The sequence below is a fragment of the Gallus gallus genome, chromosome 3, assembly GCF_016699485.2.
Source record: "Gallus gallus isolate bGalGal1 chromosome 3, bGalGal1.mat.broiler.GRCg7b, whole genome shotgun sequence".
Classification (NCBI taxonomy): Eukaryota; Metazoa; Chordata; class Aves; order Galliformes; family Phasianidae; genus Gallus; species Gallus gallus.
Window position 1 is genome coordinate 43,006,857 of NC_052534.1, and position 22,286 is coordinate 43,029,142.

Genomic DNA, 22,286 nt, shown 5'->3' on the forward strand with positions numbered 1-22,286 from the left:
ACTAATTCATTGTTAACTTCTCTTTCTTTCTGATCTTTCAGGGGGAAGATATTTATTTTCTTAAATACCTAATCACCTTTTAGGATTATACGTATTCTGTATTGTATTCAGAAACACATCTTATTATGGTTTTAGGTGAAATATACATTTCATCAGGGAATGGAAGCTTTATCTCTGAATATTCCTCCATGTGGGAGGGTGTAATTGAATCCTTCAGTGGTGGTATGGCATTAGTTTTTTAGTATTCATTCTTCATGTGTTTGTGCACAGTAGTCCTCAGTCCAGTAACACTTCTCTGTCACACTGTGGCTATATGAAGCAGAATTCAGTCTTTCTTTAATGAACATTTTGCATTTTTACTGCAGAAATGCAGTGAAAGTTGCATTTACCAAAACGGTGGGGAACCTTTTGCCTCTCTGTTGCCTCTTATTCTTGTCTGTCACAGCCAATTGAGTGTGAAGAAAGGCATCTAAGTAGTCAGGTCTCTAGAGCAGATTCAGATACTGACTGCCCAAGTGCTCACGGTTGTGGTAGATCAGCCTTTCGGATTAGTTTTGATATTGAATCAAATAGCCTTTCTGTTTACTTGCAGAACTGTTACAGAAGAAAGAAAAAAAACTAAAACAACAACAACAAAAAAAAAAAAGAAAAAAAGAAAAGAAAGCAAACCAAGTAGTCTTTCAGGATTTATCTCAATGAGTTTTAATTTTATATTAATAACCTGCAGTAGTTTTCACTTGAACCTTTATAGCCACTTTTTTCATTCACTTGTTCTGGTTTCATTCATTCTGGTTTATGCCATAACTTACAAATATGGAAGATTCCATTCACTAGCTCTTGCTTAATGGGGAAGGAATAAAATCTTAGGCACTATACCTTATATGTACTATGCAAAAGCCTATGTAACATGCTCAGAACCAGCAGCTTTCATTGGTACTTAATGACATCAGTTTTTTTTCTAGTACAGTGAACAGGAGCTGTCACAGTGGTCTTCATCGTGTTGCAATTTCTAAAGCCTAGATAGAAGTCATAGCTCCAAATCTAGCATAATTTAAGTTTTGGGGCACATAACTTGTTCTTATGGATTAGGTAGCACATCTGGGGAGGAAAACCCCAAAACCCCAAATCGTGAAAATAAATAATAGTCATTTCCTGGTCCCAAGCTGTTGATGATGGGTTAACATGTTCTGAATTATTTTTTTAACTTTGTGTACTGTGGCTCAGGCAGCTGTCAAAGGAGCATTAAGAAAGACAGATAGACTGCATTTTCTATTTGTTATTCACAACAAATGTTCTTGTCCAAGTAAACAATGTTGGGAAACGATATTTACGTTCTGAATGGTGAAAGAAACCAAGTGTATTTGTACCACAGAGGAATTATTTTGAACAAATTATGTAAATGCTTGACAAGTCGGGGAAACTTTTGATGAGCTTCAACTCAAATGCCAATTAAATGTCAAAACACAACTGCATTTGATATATTTTGATCATATTTTCTATTTATGAATGTCCACACCTTGACATGGCTGGCTCATTCTTTTATATTCATCTGTTTCCTCTCAACAGTAGGGAAGACTTTTGACAAGTTCCTTTCAAAAGCTTAGAAAAAGTGAACAGTGTTGACTTGACTTAAAATGTGATATGAAGCTGTGAACAGTCACGGTACATGGATATTGTCAGTTAAAAGTGCAATAATATATGGTGGAAACTGAAAAGGAATGACAGTGGTATGTTGCCATAGTGGAAAATTTTGTCTTTAGTTTATAAGTCAGTCAACTTAAGGTTGAATAAACTAGCTTTTTTCCTCTGAACATTCATATACATTAATGTACTGTAATTAAGCTTACTTCTAAAGACAACATTTTATCAGTAAATGCAACAGTTGCAGGCACGTTTCATTTGCAACATTCTGAAACCAAGATAATCTTAGAGCATTAACTTGGCTATTTCCTTGTCTGTATTACTTGTTATGCAATATCAAAAATGGTTCTTCAAAGTGAATCAGGCACTTAGTTTACCAGCTTGACAGTGAAGTACTCTGGATCAGGATTAAATCACAAGTTCCCAGGCTTATACTGTTAGGAATTACTGTACATACAGTGCTTATAAATCGTAGCAGAAAAAACTAGCATTTCTCTCTATTAATGTCTTCAGCCTTCAGAAGGAGCAGTCCCAAAACCAAATCAGTGGTTTAGTCGTGGTTTCATGAGAACATTTAAAAAGCAAAGATAAAAATGGGAATTTGCAACAAAAATTGTTACTGGGCTGTAAAACTGTTATAACCTGTCTGGTGAAGTAAAGTCTGAAATCATCTCAGAATTAGAGCTTGTGCTTTTTATTGGTTTTTTACTTTTTCATAGCTGGAAGGGCACAATGTCTTCTCCAATTTGAGCTCCAGTGAATATGAGCAAGTCCTTGAGATTATCCGGAAAGCCATCATCGCCACAGACCTTGCCCTGTATTTTGGAAATAGAAAACAGCTTGAAGAGCTGCATCAGGCAGGAGCATTAAACCTTAAGAACCAAGCACACAGGTAAAGCAACAGACCAGAATTAGTTCACTAGAGCGTTAATCCTGGTGCACGTTATTTTATTTGGATTTCTTCTGCATGGTTCACTCACAGCCGATCACCAGTGGTCAGTTAGTGCACAGGCAGTTTAGTGGTGGGAGAGAAATGAAGTGCAATGATAATGTTATTTAATTGTCATATTATTGCCCTTCCCCCCCCCCCCCCCCCCCCCCTCCCCCAAAGCATGTTTTTTGAAAGATTGCTCCTTACTAGAAGCAAAGTCACTTTCGCTTAATCACTGGATGGGAAAAAATCTCTTAGCCTCTTCATAAAGCAGCTAACAAACTCAAAACATAATTTAATTGCCAGCTCAGCTGCTGATTTCACATAACATTATGACTTTATGAAACAGTTGACTCTAGAAGAAATCCAAGCCAGACAGAGAAACAAGAGAGAACTCCACTGTATTCTTTGTGAATTAAGATAACCCTAAGTTTTAAAACTACACAAAATATGCATATATTGATATTCATGTATACACAACTTTTTCTGTCCGCAAAAACATAACATAATATATCCTGAATGACGGATACGTCCCATAACAAGGTTGATTAAAATGTTCATACGGCACTACCATACTCCCTTCATTGCTGCTGTACTGGAAAATTGATGGATCTTGCCTTGAACTAAGGCACAGCAAAATTAGATGGGTGATACAGGAAGATATTAAGTCATATTTCTGATTTCGTTTTGAAAGGAACTTCAGTGCTTGGATCTTAACTTTCTGAGGGATTTTACAAGTTTTGGTAGTAGTTTTGAGTAAATTACCACAACTCTGTTGGAAGTGCTGTTATTAAAAGCTTAATTCACAGTATGGAATTGAAGTTTATCAGGCTTGACTAAACATCAAAATCTCGAAAAAGACTAAGGTATAGTAGATCCTGATAACTTCAAAATAAAGCTAATAATGAGTATTGAACTTAGGGGTTATAAAGTTTGAATAGGCAACATTTTAGACTATGCTTGAATATTTTATTATATTTTTTTATCCATCTGCTCCCTTAGAGCATATTCAGTGCAAAATCATACACCCTGTGATAAGACATTAGTTTGTAATATAGCTAAATAATCCATGCCTTCTATTTTGTATCTATACAGCAAAAGAAGTCATGTACTGGAGTGCTAAATTTGGCATTTATGTGACTGATTAATCCTCATTTATAATGCAGGGAAATTATAGTTTGCCATTTGTCTATTAATTATATTGTGAATGTGTGCATTTACCATGGTAACATGTCTGTTCACGCAGCTTCTATGACTGCTGTCATATTGGTGTGAAAGTTAGCAAATTATTTATTCTTTATGTGTAATACACATTGACAAAGATGCAGGCGTCCTTAAGTGCCGTCTTAAGTTCTCCAGAAGGTGGAAATCACATTAATTAATTCATTAGTTTGACAGTTTTCTTTATACAACTTGGACTCAAACACTGTATATTTAAGGAATAAAAGACAAGTGCTAGAAAACAGTTTAAAAATATTTTTGTGTGTTTTATGCTAATAAACTTCACAGACCTGTAGATCTTGTTCAGTTATTCTGTGAAGAGGCTAGTGAGAGTAGAGGACAGAGTAATGTGTAGAAATCTTGTTCTGTTGGGTGTGGAATTCATTCCACTAAAGCAGTGACTTCTCTTTTAAGATGGCTAAGTTGTACTCTGATGACCGCAGTATTGGGGCTGTTGTGGAGACCTCGCTTTCTATAGCTCCAATATTTGTTTAGCAGAGCATGCATTTACATCAACAACATCTGATCAACTGATTTCTAAGGCAGATCTTGAGTAATTTTTTCAGACAGAAATTGGGTTAGACAATCCAGACACTGGCTTTTGCCAGAAGTAGGAGTATGAACAAAATACTTAAGAGAAGAAGCGAAGGAAGAAGAGCTTACCTGTAAGTGGAGCTCCTTGAGAGAGACACAGAACTAGTGCTTCCCCTTTTTGGAATATGTGTTCCCTTGTCTTTAAATAATGGAAAGAAATGCAGCAACAGGATATGCCACTTTCTTTCTATAGACTTGTACTTTATTTTCAGAAAATGAAGGGAGAGGTGTAGTAGTTTCTTAACAGGCGTTCTTGTGTACATTCCTATGAATGTAATTATATGGAGGATAGTCTGTGAATTCCAGTTGCAAGCAACATAGTAGTACTATAGAGAATATACAATTCTTGCGATGCCTTACTAGTAATTTGTAAGTGGAAAAGAAAAGAAGGTGGGAAAATTTTTATATTGTTTTTACTTTATTGCACATGGAACTGAGGAATGGAAAATAAAAACCTTGGAAAATGGTAATTAAGTCCTTACCAAACTGAATTTGCTGTTATTTTATTCTAGAGACAGAGTGATTGGTCTGATGATGACTGCTTGTGATTTGTGCTCTGTAACAAAACTGTGGCCAGTTACCAGACTGACAGCCAATGATATATATGCTGAGTTCTGGGCTGAGGTACGTGTGTTTCCTTTGTTTTATTTCCTCTATTTACAAATGAAAATATTTGGGAAGAAAATTAAAAACAAAAAAATTGCCACAGATAACATATTAAAGACTGTTCTTTGAGGCGTGCTTTTTTTTTTTTTTTTTTTTTTAATTTACTTAGACACTATATAAAGATCTAAGTTAGCTTTCTAATTTTCAGGCAGTAATTTTTCTTTCTGTTTAAGATGAATTTGAGAGGTATATTCTAACATACAGTGACCAAGCAAAAGAATATACAAGAAAATCTCTACCTTGTTTTGAATTGCTAAGGTGAAGGACCTATTTCTAGAGAGAAATCCAAAATATGAAAACAGCTTCCAGGCCAGCTGCCTTAAAACACACTCTTATAAAGCTACAGTATGAATTGAAGAAATGCTAAAGCAAATGTGACAAACCCTAAAATTTTTCTGATCTCAGCGTTTGAAAATTTGTGAACCAGATCAAAAACTGGGTCTCAGAGAAGGAAAGCTGATTTTTAGTATATTTAAAGTTACTCCACTAGCAGAAACATGACACTGAGCTATGCTAAAGTAATCGCGTCCATTAATAAAGATGCAGTCTCTAACATTTCTTTTCTCCAGGATTAAATATTCTAATTGTTTCATTTTAAAGTGCAAAACTAACAACTTTGGGGATATCAGGAAAAAATTCTGAAGATGTTACATAGAATTGAATTATGTAGTTTTAGAATATGTACTCTTATTTTCAAAACCGTTATTGCACATCTATCATGAAGTTTTGTTCTTTTCTGTTACGTGCCATTTGGAAGCCAGCAGAATTCAGTGGGCTTCTTTCCATTTTATATAGATGTAAAATGGAAATCAGGCCCACAGAGTTGTTGTATGCATGTAACGTTTTTGTCTTGCCTTGCGCATGCTAGTTACGGAATTAAAGATATGCATGGCATGTGTTTGTAGTTTTTCTGTATTTAAAAATTCTAGTTCTTTTAGCTATGATCAACTCAGACTACAAAAATATCTGCAAAATGTGAACTTTATAAGCTCCAAAAATCAAATTTTGTATTCAGTTTCTGAAATGTCAACATTGGCAAGTGAGTGTTCTTGTAAGTGATATAATGGAGGTGTACTGTTGATGTGCCTCACTAATTACAAACTCCACTTGTTTGGTTGATAAGACTTAAAAAATAAATTGAATGTAACTCTTATGAACACAGTGAAGAATGAAGGATCAAACTAATTCTTCCTACTAAACAATAGTAAAGATGGAATTATAGACATAGCTGAGCCTGCCCAGATGTTAAGCTATTTTCTTAGCCTAAGATGAGTTAATAAAAGTGCATTTTATTTATTTATTTTATTTATATCACAGAATAGTTTTGGTTGGAAAGGACCGTTAAGATGATCTAGTTCTATCCCCCCTGCTGTAGGCAGGGATACCTCCGTCTAGACCAGGTTGCTCAAAGCCCCATCTGGCCTGGCCTTGAATGAATGGAAGGAGACATCCTCAGCCTCTCTGGGAAACGTGTTCCAGTGTCTCACCACCCTCACAGTAATGAATTTCTTCCTAATAGATTGTGTCTGCTGTGATTTTTTTTTTTTTTGTGAGATATGAGACACTAGCCAGTTATCAATCTTTCTTCAGTGTTTTCTAAATAATATAAGTCATTCTATTTCTGTATCTGTTCTGCAAGTATGTTACAAAAAACATTTATTTAGGATTTCTTTAACATTCTTTCTCATCATAGTCATAACTATGAGGATACAGGCAGTATTTTTATAGCATCCTTTGTCTAGCAGTGTTTCATAGATGTGTTTACACGTATTGAACGCAAGAAAACTTGTATTCCTAGTATTTGTGTTCCAACTAAACAAAAAAAGATACTTCTTTTGCTATGCAGATTGTCAGCCACTGGCAGTGGTTCCCCAGAGTAGTTGTGGTACCTCCATCACTGGAAATGTTCAAAATCCAAATGGAAAGTCCTGTAAAACTTGCTGTCAGTGACCTAGCCTGGAGGGGGTAAACTGAATGGACTGGGTGATCCTAAGAGTTCCTTTCAAATCTAAACAATTCTGTGATTTTCAGATACATTTTTCTTTCAAAATAGAATAATGAACATAATTCTGAACTTTTTTTTTTTCCTCAAAACTGCCTTTGATTGTTGGTAATGGATGAGGTAGAAAGAGGTAGTTTTCCTTTTCACATAACAAAGATCTGGTCTTTGGATTGTTGCTGTTCTCAGAGTATCCATCTTATGCACATAGATGCATTATTGTACTTAAGAAGGCTGTTTGGCACGCAGTTTTATCAAAACATGCTCCTCATCTTTGGTCAAAGAAATTGGTTTGTTGACAAAGAGGGTACATTGTAAATTCATTTTCCTCAATCAGCTTTTCCTTGGATGGGTGAGTTGGGTTCTACTGATAATTGTAGTATATTGCTTTAGACAGGTAACATTTTCAAAGGTGAGACTATGTATGAGAAAACAAGTAAATCTGATTTATTTGTTTTTTTTGTTTTGTTCTGTTTTGTTTTCCAACTGCCCCTTTTTATGGGCAGGCCCTTGCAAATAAGGAAAATATGAGAACATAGAGTCAAAAAATAGATCTTCACCTTAAATGTTTTTCCGAGATTGTGTTCCTCTGGTACCTTGTGTTATTTTAAATTATGAATTTTCAGATCCACATGTGATGGGAAATGGGAAGTAATTCTGATCTTAGTACTCTTAAATTTTGCTTTCCTCATCTCTTTTCTTCAGGGTGATGAAATGAAAAAAACAGGTATTCAACCCATTCCTATGATGGACAGAGACAAGAAAGATGAAGTCCCTCAGGGTCAAGTATGAACTCTCTCTGTGAAATAATACTTGTTTTATAGTGTTAAAAAAAAGATGTATTGAAAAACATTTTATATATTAACAAATGTTGCATTTTATGAAAGAGTATGTGGTTTGCTAAATTCTATGCTTTGTATGCAAAACAGAATGTTGTAGGGTTTTTTTTAAGTGGCAGCAGAGACATTACTGAAATGACAAAATGCTTTTTGTTTCTGTCTCAAATTACTATACAAATAACTGTACTTCCTTTATAATAATAAGCCTTAAGGAATGATTTAAACATGATACAATCGGTATCTCTGACATGGAAATGATCATGCAGTTTCAGTAAGAAAAATTGAAGTCTTTCTTCTGATAATATATTAGTGCTCTTTTTGTGCTCATAATTCTCAGTGCAGCAATTTACACCTTGTTGTCTTCTTACCTTCCATTCTTACCTTGACATTCTTTCATTCCTCTTAACAGAAGCTTTGTGAGTAGGTAGCAGGCCTCTGGCAAAATTGTATATTTGAAAACTTAAGTAACTTTTGGATACAATATGTTCTTCCCTATATGGTAAAGTTGGTAAAAGGAGGTAAAAAAAAAAAACAAAAACAAACAAAAAAAAACAACTAAGGAATAGTAGTCTTTTAGGTGCAATCAAAATTTTAAGAAGTATCGAAAAAACAAAAGGCTAAATTTATGACAAGTTAGAGGACTGTGAATACTGACCACAGATTTGAAAAGACAAATGTCATTCTTCTAGCATATGGTCAGATATTTTGTATATCATGGCATTTTAACGTGTGACTAAGTTTAGGTGTTCACTGGCATTAACGAATGGCACATGGATTAAAGACTGTCTTCAAGATAAATCAATAGCAAAAGACGAAATGGGTAAGGCTGTGATGGCTTTTTCTTACGTATTTTTAATATCTGTTCAAGTGGTTACATGGGCATCAGTTACTTGCCAATATGTCATTAATACAAGAGGTTTGTTGTCCACGACCAAACTCAGACATTAGTGATTGCCATCTGATACCTCTGATAGCTCTGTGGCCTTCCTGAGACATTCTGCAAAGGATCATTATTGTGTAATGTGTGTATATTAGGAAAGTTTTAAGAAATATTTAAAACAATGTCAGTAAAGTTCTTTAAGGACTGAAAGAATAAGCAGCTTGGCCCTGTAGCAGGACAGAGGTGCTTGCATATCTATGGCTCCTCATTATTCAGTCCTCTAAATTGAAAATTGCTCTAGATTAATTATTTGATAAGCAAGCCTATGGAATTTTTTTTTATTCTGAAACATAACTCTGTATGTTCAATTGTATTTTAGCATAAATCTATTACCCTTACTGTAATAAGGAATTGGCAGTAATTAATTAAATTTGTGTGTCAGTGTGAGCCCTATAAGAGAAGAATCATTTTTCGTACTTGGTTTATTTTTCCACGTACTGTATTTGTTATCTTTGAACATCTTGGAAAGCATACAATTTTGCAGTACATATGCTTCTTAGCATTTATTAAAGAATTGTTAGTAGGGTGAAAGTACTAAGAAAAAAGCTAAGAAAATTTTTTTCTCTTTAAAACATAATGAGCATTGTTGCAAGAACTGTCTTTGTAGGTTCTTCTACTCTGTGGTTCTGATGTGTACTTCTTTATAGTACAACAGGAAAATATTAACCAAAAAAAGAGAGGTTAAAAACCAGCTTGAGAGTGCTGCTGTAGCTTCTGTATCTCACAACAGTGTTACAGCAAAATGTGAGATTTAGAACATAGGTAGTTCAGTGAAAGTAACCATGCCTATGTTCCTGTAGAGACAGAAGAATTTAATGAAGCATTATCATCCATTTCCTTAGGCTCTAACAGAAAATATTAATGAGTTTAGGATTCTGTATTTTTATGTGGATTTTAATTAAAACATTAACACCTTATTTAAATGACAATTATGTTTAAGAAAAGAGGATTTGTGTAAATATGCAATCTCTGAAAAAGTAATTATGCCTCAAATAGTTATCTTTGAAAGTAGTTGTAGTTGGCATTTTCTCTCACTTGGGTAGTTGGATCAGTCAGCCTCTGTTGTGCTCTTCTTGTCCTTTTAAGCACAACTCACGTAGGGTCTCCGAGTTTGATGTCTTCCTACTCTAGAGCCTGCAGTGAGGATTTATTCCTGACTCAGTAAGGATCCCATCGCCATCTTTTTCTGCTCCTCTCTTGAGAATTAAGCAGAGTTTGTGGTCATAACAAGATTGCACTTCCTTGGCTGCTTCTGTATTTTCTTCCTTGGCTTCTACTGGACTCGTGAATGTCTCTCATGTTCACAACCTAAGAGTTTTGAAATCTTTGAGGAGAATAGAAAAGTCAAAACTATGCCATTCAAAACTTAGCTCAGAAATTTACTTATTTAGATTGAAAATAAGTTTACTTTTATGCAAGGATTAAAATATTAGGAGTGATTTCATATTTAAAATGCTTCAGTGTGAACATTAAAGATCCAGCTGTCAAAGCTATATATTTAGTATGCATAGTGGAAAAGACAGTAGCAGTTTGTTTCAGAAGCAAAAGATATTTCCTAGTTCTTCCTTGTTATGCATCCTAGGGTATATGTATGCTGCATCTCCCATGGTGACTTCAGTATTTTACTTGTACCTGAGTGAAATGGAGGCTTTCTGTCTAGCCACACCAATATAAAACTCAGTCTGGAGTTATCTATTCAAATAATCCAAGTCTTTTACCAGATGGATTTGTGTGAGTTTACTTTAGTCAGAAATTTAAACTGTTGCAAATGAACATTTTTAATTAGCTGATCTTCATTCAGAATCCAAAGCAGTTAGTTGGGTTTTTTGTTTGTTTGTTTGTTTGTTTTGTTTTCCTTTTCTCTTTGGTTGATGTACATTTTAACTTAAAGAGATTTCAAGGCTTCAAAAAAAGATGCTTTGTTTCAAATAGTAGAGCTCCAAAAAGAAGATAGGCTGGAATGTACTGTAGATTTATTTAGTTTGGTTGAAGTCTTTCACATTTTGCAGTAGCAGCACACTTCTCATTAAGAAGTCTACAATATGGCCATACCTATCATCCCACTGATAATTTTTTGTCTGATATGGAGCAATCTGCTGTTCTCCCGTAAAGTATAACTAGCCCCCTTAGCAAACCAACAACCAAAGAACTCAGATGAAAAAAAAACAACCCGAAACACATCGGATGAAAGAAATGCAGTATGCAAAACAGAAAACTACTTCTTTTAAGATGAACAGACATAACTGCTGATGAACAGACAAGCTTTGCCTTCTGGCCTAATGCAGTTTCTTTCCATCAGTTACACTGTAATTACTTTAAATCTGACATAGGTTCTTAGGTCAGAAAAATGTCTTTTTTTTAAGTACAAAATGGACTTGTTTACGTAACAGTATGGAAGGAATATTCCTATTGATGGAGGTAAGGACAATAAGGACAAGAGTTACTTTGATTTCTGAAAAAGAACCAGTGTTCAGACTATTAAAAAGAGATTTTTTTAATCTAATGTTTTGCTTGCAGTACAGCATGTCATATATCGCCATAAAGCATTTGAAAACTGTCCTAAGAAAGGGAACATAGTGGACTATAGTGGCTATCATGAGACTTTAGGGTAAATGAATGTTATAGTGAATTTGAACTGTCATCCTTGATTATAAGAGTAATGTTTCTAAAAATACCCACATTGCATGATAAATCAACTGTAGTGTGGTAGCAGTCATAGGATGGTAAGCCTACATGAATTGTATATATCATTGACAATGTGCTCGTTCTCTGAGTAGGTTTGTATGATATTGGTAAAAATATATCACTCCAGTGCATACATGAAAAGAAAACAGGAACCTTACAAGGGTGCAAAGCCTGTAGCATTTCAGGTAAACTGAGCTGTGAAATACATGCTCTAGTGGACATTAGAAAAATCCAGAACTCAATCGTATTTTGGAAATTCTGAGCAACTTTTCTGCTTTTTAAATGTTTTCTTTTTTCATCACTTGAATGTCTTCCTGTCACTACTGTCACCAAGAAGCCAGACAGATCGTGAGAAAAATCAGTTAAATCAATTGAGAGTAAAAGATCTTGTAGAAAATCCTATCTGAAACAGGCATCTTAATCATGAGAGAGAAGCAAGCAAGCAACTTGTAATTATTAGACTCTTCACTGTTAGTGTTTCATTTTAAAGTCTTTGGATATTAAGGTAAGATGTATAAGTGTGAATTCCTAACATAAATAGTAATTAAATAGGCAGTCAATGTCTTAGCTCTAGTCGGCTGTTAACTTTCAGAGTTTTAATTTGGCAACGCTTAATTTTTGTTCATTGCTGTTTTTCATAGATTGGATTCTACAATGCTGTAGCCATCCCATGTTACACCACACTTGCACAGATCTTTCCTCCAACTGGGCCACTACTCCGAGCATGCAGGTGAGTAAATGTGTAAGGTTTTGCATAGCAGGTAGCGTGGTTAAAGAAAAAGCAAACTAGTTTTTCTGGAAATACACACTTTTAATTTGGGAATTTACATGCAGATAAATGGGAATATATTTTTCATGTTAATTTATGTAGAAACCCAGAGGCAGTAACTACTGACTGGGACTGTCCAACTCAGATCTACAGACACAACTGATTAAAATGAGCTTGACGCTAAAAGCATTCAGAGAGAAACAGGTTCAGTGATTATGTATCTCTATTTCAGGTGGTTCAGAGCAATTTCACTCTGTGTCATGATACTCACAAGTAAGATTGACAGAAAAAAAGAATTTTGTTTCATTAAAAATATAGTTTTTGCATGTCATTTAATCTTGTATCTAAACATTTCTGTTAGAAAACAGAGAAAAAAGAGCACCCCAACATAGAATACTCAGTAACTTGGAGTATAAGCATGTGAGATGTGGGAAAGGCAAATGTAGCTTTGTCTGTCCAATTGGCAAGAATGTAGCTTGGGGTCTTCTGGAGGAGAGACAAGTGTCCTGTAACGATTGGCTTCTTCTACTCTGGAATGATTGTAGATCTCTTGTAGGTAGTTCATTCCAATAGTTTTATCTGAGACTGTGGCAATCTTGACTGACCTGTTGAAATCAGTACGCTTTCTGAAAATGTTTCTATTTCAGGTTAATCTGTATTCTCTAAGGAAAAGCGGTTGGTAAAATGCCAGCAGATTTTAGTCACATCTCAGGAGAAGTTAAGTTTCCCTGCGTTCTTACAAGAACCTCTCTATGTGCTTTTAACATTCTAACTTCCAGTTGAAGCTGTCCCAGCCCTCAGCTGGGGGTTTGAAAGTAGATGGTCTTTAAGGTCCCTTCCAACACAAACCATTCAGTGATTCTTTGAAAGTGTCTTGCAGGATGTGGACAAAGAATTCTTCATATTAATGACAAAAACTCATATTAGGAAAGTTATGGATATTAGGAAAGTTGTGTTACTAGCACAGTCAAATGAGAAGTCTTAAAAGTGGGTTTATACTTACAGTAGAAACATTTCCACAAGCCTGTCAGTATCTTTGCTCATAATTAAGCATTATTATTTGTCTTGATGAGAAATGAATCTGAGAAGCTAAGGTGAGTGGATGAGGCTGCATAGCATTATCTTTGAGAGCAGGGTTCTTGGAAGACCTGTATCTTTTGATTTCCAGCAATGCATCCAAACGAGGCGGTTTCAGAAGTGAGTTGTAGAACTTGGTCATCCATCTTTCAGTACCCAACTGAAGAGACATAATGTTGATTTGCAGAACTGGTACAAAAGTGGTGCATGGATGCAGGGATCAAGTTTGATTTTCATAACACTAAAGAGCTTCCTGAAAATCTATTGCCTGCCATAAGATCCTCTGATGAGCAATTTGATAGTTATAGAACTGAACTGCTCTGTCTTTGAATTACTTTCTGCAGATCCACCTGAAGTGGTCTGTTTGAGAAGGCTGAGGTAGAAGTGTTGAGAATTCAGATTTGGAGATGCAGACTAGAAATTCAAGAATGCAGAGTGAAGTTACACTCCCTCATTACTGAAATGTGTGTTATTGCAGGGCTTTGGTTAGTCCAGTGTTTCAAATAGCTGATTTTGCAGTGCACATTTTTGAGGGGTAAATGATGAGAAAAAAACAGCCTTATTCCTCTTTGATATTGCCTCAGCTGCTGACTGGACCAATTTCAGTATCACTTCTTCACTAATCAGGCTTATTCTTGAAACAGTGTTTAAGCTGCCCTGTCCTTGAGTCAGTTGGAACACAGACACCACTGCAAACAATAGCAACAAAAACAGCCAAGGCAGCATGTCAGCATCAAGATCTTTATTTTGAGAGCCTCTGGGCATTTATTCCAGATATTTGGGAGCCAGAACTTCAATGGGAGTGCAAAGGCAAATAAATTGTACTATCTGGATCTTAAAAAAAAAAAAAAAAAAGTTAAAAAAAAAAAGTAGACATTGATTTGTCAAACGTAAAGCAGTATCTAAGAATCTAGAAAGTTATCTTGTCTGATGATTTCTTTCACTTTTTAAAATACTCTGTTATATGTATGATGTATTTATTTCCTTGTTGAAAATATTTCTTAGTGTATATATATATACTCACTGCAGATCAAAGCTACCATCTGAGTTGTACTGCCCCAAATAACTCATATGGGTGTTTTCTATCCTGCATACTCACTAGGCTTACCAGACTGACAAATCCATAATACTATGGGCGTTGCTCTGAAAGTAATGCTTCCCGTTTTATTGTGTTGGTGCACAGTGTCTGAGGTGGATGTTGGTGGTATGGCAGTAGAGGTCAAACCTTCCCACCAATATCCCATTACATGTTGTTGCCATGTGACAAATGGCAGCAGAGGGACAGTCTGACAAAATGGCGTCTGACGTGGAAGTGCTTATGAAATAAAGGTGTGTAAATGAATTCCTTCATGTGGAAAAAATGGCACCCACTGGCATTAATCAACACGTGCTGAACATTCTGAACATTTATGGAGACCAAACAGTGGATGTGAGCGCAGTGAGGTGACGGGTGGCATGTTTCAGCAGTGGCAACAGTGACATGAAAGGCAAGCCAGGCTCTGTCGACCATGAAGATTTTTACAACCATGGGATGCAGGCTCTTGTTCATCACTGGTGAAAATGCATAACTAATGATAGTGACTATGTTGAAAAACACTTTTTTGTAGCTGAGAATTTTCTCTATCGAATAGTGTTATTGTGCTCTTCATAGCTTTTATAGTTTCCATGGGAATAAAACGGAGGCTTTCTTTTTTGAGCAATCTACATATATTTATTTTGAGAATGAGGGAAAGTGATTTTTCCTTTAAATTTAATCAAATATTTTTAAATAGTTTTCCATGTGCCTACAGGTTTCTGATTTATTGCTGAAATAAGATACAATTTACAAATACTTTAGCTGCAGTTCTCCTCATTACTTCCCCAGTTTTGGGAAGGGGACCTCGAAATAGTGACAGTTGAATTTTTCTAATCTTTAGTATTTGATTGTATTAGCTGAGCTTCAGTGTTATATTAATGCTGGTTTCATGTCTTCCAGTTGGCCTGGAGCAAAGGAAGAGCAGGTTGAAACGTGCTTGCAGAAAATGATATAGGTGTTCCCCTAGAGGGCACCAGCTTTCTTTGGTAGACTTTCTTAGATCCTTCCTTCCCCCATTGCCAGGAAATGCAACATTTTGTCTTCTTGTTTGTTTGCTGTGTTTCCAGTTTATAATTTGCTGGTTTTTTTTAACTGTTTCAGCAAATCTGTGACATAAAAATCATGAGAGCTCTACCATATAAATTCAAATGTAATGCAGTAATATTGCTTACAGTAATGCAGTAATATTGCTTACAGCTTCGTAGGTTTATCATCCTGTTTGTTTACTGAAAACATCTAAGAACCATTGTATTAGTAACTAGATTCCTGATGTTATAAACCTGGAACAGCTGAGATTGCTCTCCTTTTCTCTGCATGTGAAAACTGAATGCTAGATTTGGTCCATAGGTTGCAAAGTATGGTTAATGTTGTTTATCATTAACATAACCTTCCAAGTCACAGGAGTGATACTAGTGTGCACCAAAAAAGATTATGTGTCTATAATCCCTTTGTGTCTTTCGAATTCTACCAGCTAAGTTTCTCAGTATTTTACTGCTTGCAAACAAAAATCTGGACTTGGGGGTTGGTCAGGCTATGAGACCATGAAAACAAAATCTGTCTTGAGGAGAGGTATTCTTTTGTTGTAGCAGATTGATAGGTATGTCACCACCATAGTAATTGCAGATTGAGGCGATGATGTTGGTATGCAACATCGTACGCACTGTCAGGCAGACCCTGTGCAGAAGTTTCAGAAGATTTAATGTGCTTCTGTGGTTTCCAGTGAAGGAAGTTTCCTTGCAAGAGTTCCAATCTCTGTAGTGCCTCCAGACTGCTGCTTCAGAGTCTGTGTGGACATGGCTCCAGCTGGGTTTCCTCTGCAGCCAGGAGAGCTATGGAATTGTAATAGAAACAGGTGCTAACCTCTAGCTCCAGTTCTCATTCTGAACAAGTTGTGCCTTAGGCTTATATAGGTCAACAGGTATGCTATCCACACAAGATTGTAAAATGGGGTAACTTAAGACAAAGGATGAAAGAATATAATGATAATAACTTGGTGACATACTGGCACTTTTATTCATGAAGCTACATCAGGAAGTATAGTATAGCAGAGAATATTATTAAGAAGAAATCTCATTCAGCTTAGACTGTTTACCTCTCTGACTTTTTTGTATCTCCAGGGACAATCTCAACCAATGGGAGAAAGTAACGAGAGGTGAAGAAGCTTCTATATGGATTACTTCCCAGTCCGTTGCTCCTGGAACCTCAGATTCACTTCCTGTGAAGACTGATGACTGAAGAGCAGCAACGGATTGCTTTAACGCTATAAGCATCCATTTGGGAGTTGTTTTTGGTTTTGTTTTTATTTTGTGTTTTTTTTTTTTTATTTTAATTATTATTTGACAAAGGAAAAAGAAAAGCTACAAAATGCTAACTAAGAAGCAAATCTGCCTGTGAAGGTAACACCCATGGCGTTACCTCAGCTAAATGACTCTGGCAGCCAATCTCCTGATCTACACCAGTGACACAACATGAACAGAGGGAAAATGACACCCAGATGTTTTGGAATCAGCTATCAAAAGAGAACTAACAACCTGTGAAAATAAAAAACTGGCCTTATCTCATGGGCTACATTGCTGAGGCCTTAATTTAAAACTGGTGGGGGGAAAAAATCTTAGGGGGTACTTCTAAATTGTATCTTTCTAGTAAGGGTTTCAATGGTACTTTTATTATGCTGTACTGTGGCTGGCTTTAACACCAGTGTCACTTGGGAGTTCTTGGCTATAAATAGAACAATATACCCATTGCTATTGTGAATGTTTATGTGTGATCTACTTGTAATCAGTTTGAACTCCAGCAGAATCCTTGGAGACTATAATTCATGCTTAGGTTATGGTGAATTCTCTTGCTGCAAACAAAAGAAAAAACAACATTCAGGTTAAAGGTTTACAGTACTTCATTAAGTGTCATGATGCAGATTGTCTGTCACCCACAAGGCAAACGTTGAAAGAACTAGACAACTCCTCCCTTTAAACACTGGATGTGCTGGATGTTTATCTCCAATAAGGAGAGGTATATAGGCATAGTTCTGGTTGGAGTTTTCGTATCCGTAGTGACAGAAGCCTGAGATTAAAATGTAAATGTGACAGCAAAGATTTCCTTGCCTAGCTTACCAGTAACTAAAGTCAACATATTTATTTCTACCTGCTGAGTTATATTCTAAAAGGTATTAGAAACATACCCAAAGTATGCTATCTGCTGGAAACAAAAGCCCTGTCAGAAAAGTCAAGCCTCTGAAGAGGATCTGTGGTACCATCACAATAAATCAAGAATTCTTTTGTATAGGCTAGCTTTTGTGTTGCACAGTAACACTGCATGTCTTCTACTGCTCTTTCCCCCATCCTAACATGAGTGAAATTGGGAAACTTTCCCCTTTTTTTGTTTGCTTTTTTCCCCTTAGTTCGGCAAAATGTCAAGACTTGGAACTGCCTTTCTCAGCGAAAGAATAGCTGTCAGAAGAAAACTACTCTAAAATACTGTGTTTACAGTTCTGTGCTTCAGTTAGGCTTCAGCCTTAAAATTTTATGCACAGACTTTAGGACCTTACATTTAATGCCACTCTTTTGAACTTAGTGCAATTGTACAGAGTATGTTTAAAGAACACTTATTTTGCCTTCATCTTTTTCTTGAAAATAATGAAAAAATATCTTCATATTGATCCACGCAGTAGGTCACAACACAATCTTTGTATACCTTTCACATACAGCCCACACTGCATTGTATGCTTTTTCACAGATAAAACGCTCTTGTAGTGTTTCTGTGATAACATCCATTTGTGTTACTGTAACTGATAATAGTAGTAATGAAGATAGAACACAAGTTCTCTTTCCTTCTCATGTCTTTTGAGCTGTATTGTTCTAACTAGCATGCCATCTTTTGGGTTTCGTTTTGGTGACTTGAACTCTTGAGTTTTGCCTTCTGTTATGGTCGAGCACATAGCAGTGTATGTACATGTGTACAGTATGTGATGCATAATCACATAATGTATAACTGCACCTAAGCCTTTGCAGTACATAGATATCCCAGAGGTTGGAAATTCAATATTAAATTATCTGATTTGTTTGATACAGCCCCTTAGTTCTTTTCAGTTGTGTAGTCAATTCTAAGTGCAGAAATTCATTGTTAACCACAGTAAATTAATTTGAGTAATAAAAAAGGCAGGAAACAACTACACCAATGTAAAACAGACAGTATCTCATGCTGTGTCCTCTGCTTTACTCCTTAGCAGTTCTGCTTTAATGAAGTCATGCAGATGCAGTCTTTCATCTGCTAAGTATTTGAGACAGAGTGAATGGTTCCTAATTCACATTGAAATCATACAAATATATGGTGACCACAAATATATTTTCCAAAATTCAGACACCCCAGCAACTGAACTGTGTGTCATGAACTGAACTTGTGAGTTACTTGCTGTTATTCTGCCTCTTCTTTGAATGCTGAACTTACAACCTTTGCAAAAATAGTTCTGATCACACTGTGTCTGTGTTAAGGAGTTCTTAATCCATCTTTTAGTCATTGTCAGCAGTAAAGACAATTTTACTAGTTCTGCCACCTGCCATTCAAAATATTTCACAGTATCATTCAGTGTTTTACATTTTGAAGTTTGTAAGTACTGATACCGAAGATACTTCCCTAACGAATTTATCAAATTGGCAATAAGTTGTACTACTAACGTCTCAAGTCAGTCAGATGATTTTTCTAATACAGAACTCTCCAGACCACGTTTGTTATAGCATAATGTCTGTCAGAATTAAAAACTTTGATTCCAGTGGTTGTGGTTTGCTTTCCTGGTGACTGTGACAAACATTGTCTTTTTCTTAGCAGCTACGCTAACAAAGTCAGCCGTAGTGGCCTATGTTTTCTAAGCAAATTCAGCCTTAGTGTGTAAAGAGTACAGATTCAGACATGCAAATTTTTTTGTGGAAAAAAACCTTAAATCAGTACTCCCAAAATCAAAATCAACAAAAATCAGAACTTTAAAGTTGCATTTGAATTTCACAGCTCAAATACATTTGAGTTTTGTTTGAGGTTGAATACACTGAGATTGAATTGTTCAGACTTCAGAAATCCGGCTCGTTAAACTAAACTTCCAAAAGGTATTTTTTATCCTGCTAAAACCTGATGATGTATAAAATGAATAAGAACGAATAAAAAAACTAACAGAGCTTTGGGGTTTTTTTGGTTTTTGGTTTTTTGGGTTTTTTTTTTTTTTTTTTTTTTTTTTTTTTGGTTTTTTTCCCAAGAAGTGTTAGTCTCTGTACTCCCAGAACAGCATTATTTTTCTTAATGGTTCAGATTGGTTTTCTGCTTCTAAGTCCAGGTCAAGTAAAAGGACTAATTGAAGCCATATCTGAGCATTTCTAATCTGTTGTGAAACGATGCCTGAAAGGTATGCACTAAGTGAGGAAAATAGTTGACATAGCGTGATTTTCATGTGAGATGTTGCATATTTTATTAGAGAAATGACAGAAGCACCATTGTTATATTTAGTCCACAAATTTTGTAACATAGTAGGTAATTTAATTATTCCATTAGAGAAATGCAGTAGTGTTTTTAGCGGGACTATATGCTAAAGTGTGTTTACACTGGAGGGGACATGCAGTGTGTCACTCATCTTTTTATGTGGCACAGTCTTGTTTCATGTGTTTAAACTTGGAACAGTGTGATGTGTTTGCTATGACTACATTTAGGCCATGTAGTGTTAAAATTGTAGGGACTGCAGACAGCAACGTTCACGTTAAAATAGAGATTGTCTGATGCTCAAAACAATTATGACCCTCTTGAAATAATGCATTTGCCTCTAACACTGTGACACAGGAACAGTTCTGTGAAGTGGTTCAAATTGTTTCTTCATTCTAAACACAGAAGAGACTTTCTGCACACTACTACAAGGAAGTTCGCATTCAAACTTTAGGTTATATATCCCAATCCAGCAAAGGCACACCACAACTCTTATTTTGCTTTCTGACCAAAAACTGTGCTCGATTGTAATACGGGTGTATACTCTGTCAAAATACCTAAAACTATGGACTGCTTTCTAGGGTAGGTCAAACTGATTTGTAGAGTAGATTCATATATATTCAAAATTCAGGTTGGGCTGTTATGTGGAGAAGAAAGAACTTCAAGGTAACATTCAACTTTAATACATTTAGTGAGCTGAAAGATTTGTTTTATATATATATATATTTACACACACATATATATATATATGATACATATAAACTATCTTTGTAAAAAAGAAAAACAAAAAATATGCAAGTGCAATAATTTAAAGAGGTCTTAACTTTGCATTTATAAATTATAAATACTGTACATGGTGTGTAATTTTTTTCATGTATTCATTTGCAGTCTTTGTATTTAAAAACAAACCTAAACCTTTACTATTACGTTTGTACAATAGAACAGTAAGCATTTATTATGATATAGTTAAGTTGTAAATAAATTCACAAACCAAACAGCCAGTACATATGCATATATGGGTGTCCTATTGTGAAACCTGTTTTTGCTTTTACTGCTGACTTTAGCACAGCAAGACTACTTCTGTGGATATGTAATTATACATATAAATATATGTATGATACATAAAATATATTTAGAAATGTTCATAATTTTAATGGATATATCTATACATATTCTTTGGTGTGAATATTACTGAATACAGAGTTTTTTTAATATTATTTTTCATGTTTACTTTGGCTATTATTGGGAATGGAAGTGAGGTATGGGAAGTGTGTGTGTGTATGTGTGTGCGTGTATGCGTGTGTTTGTGTTTGTATCTCACAAGTAAACCACAGGAGAAATGCAATCAAAACATAATGGAGTCCTTTAACAAGGTGGTGTCTACTTTTTTTTTCCTGTAATTGCAGTTTACTGGTTATGGTATGTTTTCCCAATATAAATCCATTGTTTTTATATGTAATCACCTATTGTGAGTTCACATTGCCACAAAGAGATTCACTTTCCCATTTGCCCTCCTACTGCAAGAGTGTTTACCTTGCTGTTGATGTACTTTCATACAGATCCTTGCCTTGCTGCTCCCAAATGAACATGTAGCCAATAAAGAATGATTGGCTGCCTTTTGGGAATTATGCAGATACAGAGATGCTGAATTAACAAAAAATAATCTTGCACCCATTTACAGGATATAGGGCTTTGACAATCGGCAATACCTTGAAAATACAAGCTGTGGCAAATACTTTTAAAATAGGTGTGCAAAAATAAGGAAAAAGAACTAGTGTGTTTATCTGCTTGGTACATTAATTTCCTTCAAAGATCTCTTGCACAGTTCATGCTCAATAAACAAAGCATTCAACATTTATAACTCTCAAAGTGGCCTTATGTCTTCAAGAGTCTACGTGACAATTTCGTTCTCAGTGACAGCCATTGTGCTTGGGATAGAGGCTCCAGCCTAAGCTCACACTCTTAGACTCAGAACAGACTCTAAATGTTCCTGGTCTCCTTCCCCTCTGAAAGAACTTGGAGCAGTGAGAGCACGGCCTGGCCAATAAGAGGATTCCAGAGCAACTATTTAACTACTGCCTGTCACTGTCAACAACAAGTTTAACAAAATGTTCCTTGGTTTGGGTTATTGTGACTAACACTTCCACAGAGCTCTGCTGCCAGTAATGTGCTGGAAAGGCTAACTCTTGTGATGGAACAGAAACTACAATGATTTAATGCATTTGTTAGGGATTATTCATTTAAGTTTAAACTTTATGAATACTGTTGGAGGACAAGCACTACAGGAGGAATTTTTTTGTGAAAACTATTAATTGGGTCCTTTCCACCTGTTTTTGTACTGTACTATTGGCAAGGACCTGTGGGCTGAAGTCAATTCCTTTCTGGTCAAGCT

The 22,286-nt window shown here is 35.6% G+C and overlaps 1 protein-coding gene across 8 annotated transcripts in view; it reads left to right on the top strand.

Annotated features, from left to right (window-relative positions):
* Positions 1-21,111, top strand: part of PDE10A (phosphodiesterase 10A) — a 348,909-nt gene extending 327,798 nt beyond the window's left edge. For 6 of the 8 annotated variants that reach the window (XM_046939136.1, XM_040697564.2, XM_004935551.5 and 3 more), the window contains 5 exons: positions 2,361-2,533; positions 4,900-5,011; positions 7,758-7,838; positions 12,158-12,246; positions 16,555-21,111. In XM_046939136.1, coding sequence (XP_046795092.1) covers positions 2,361-2,533; positions 4,900-5,011; positions 7,758-7,838; positions 12,158-12,246; positions 16,555-16,672 — 573 coding nt within the window. In that variant the 3' untranslated portion in view covers positions 16,673-21,111. The remainder of the gene's footprint in view (positions 1-2,360; positions 2,534-4,899; positions 5,012-7,757; positions 7,839-12,157; positions 12,247-16,554) is intronic. The other 2 variants (XM_040697568.2, XM_040697565.2) reach the window with 2 other exon arrangements.
* The last annotated feature ends 1,175 nt before the right edge of the window (positions 21,112-22,286 follow it).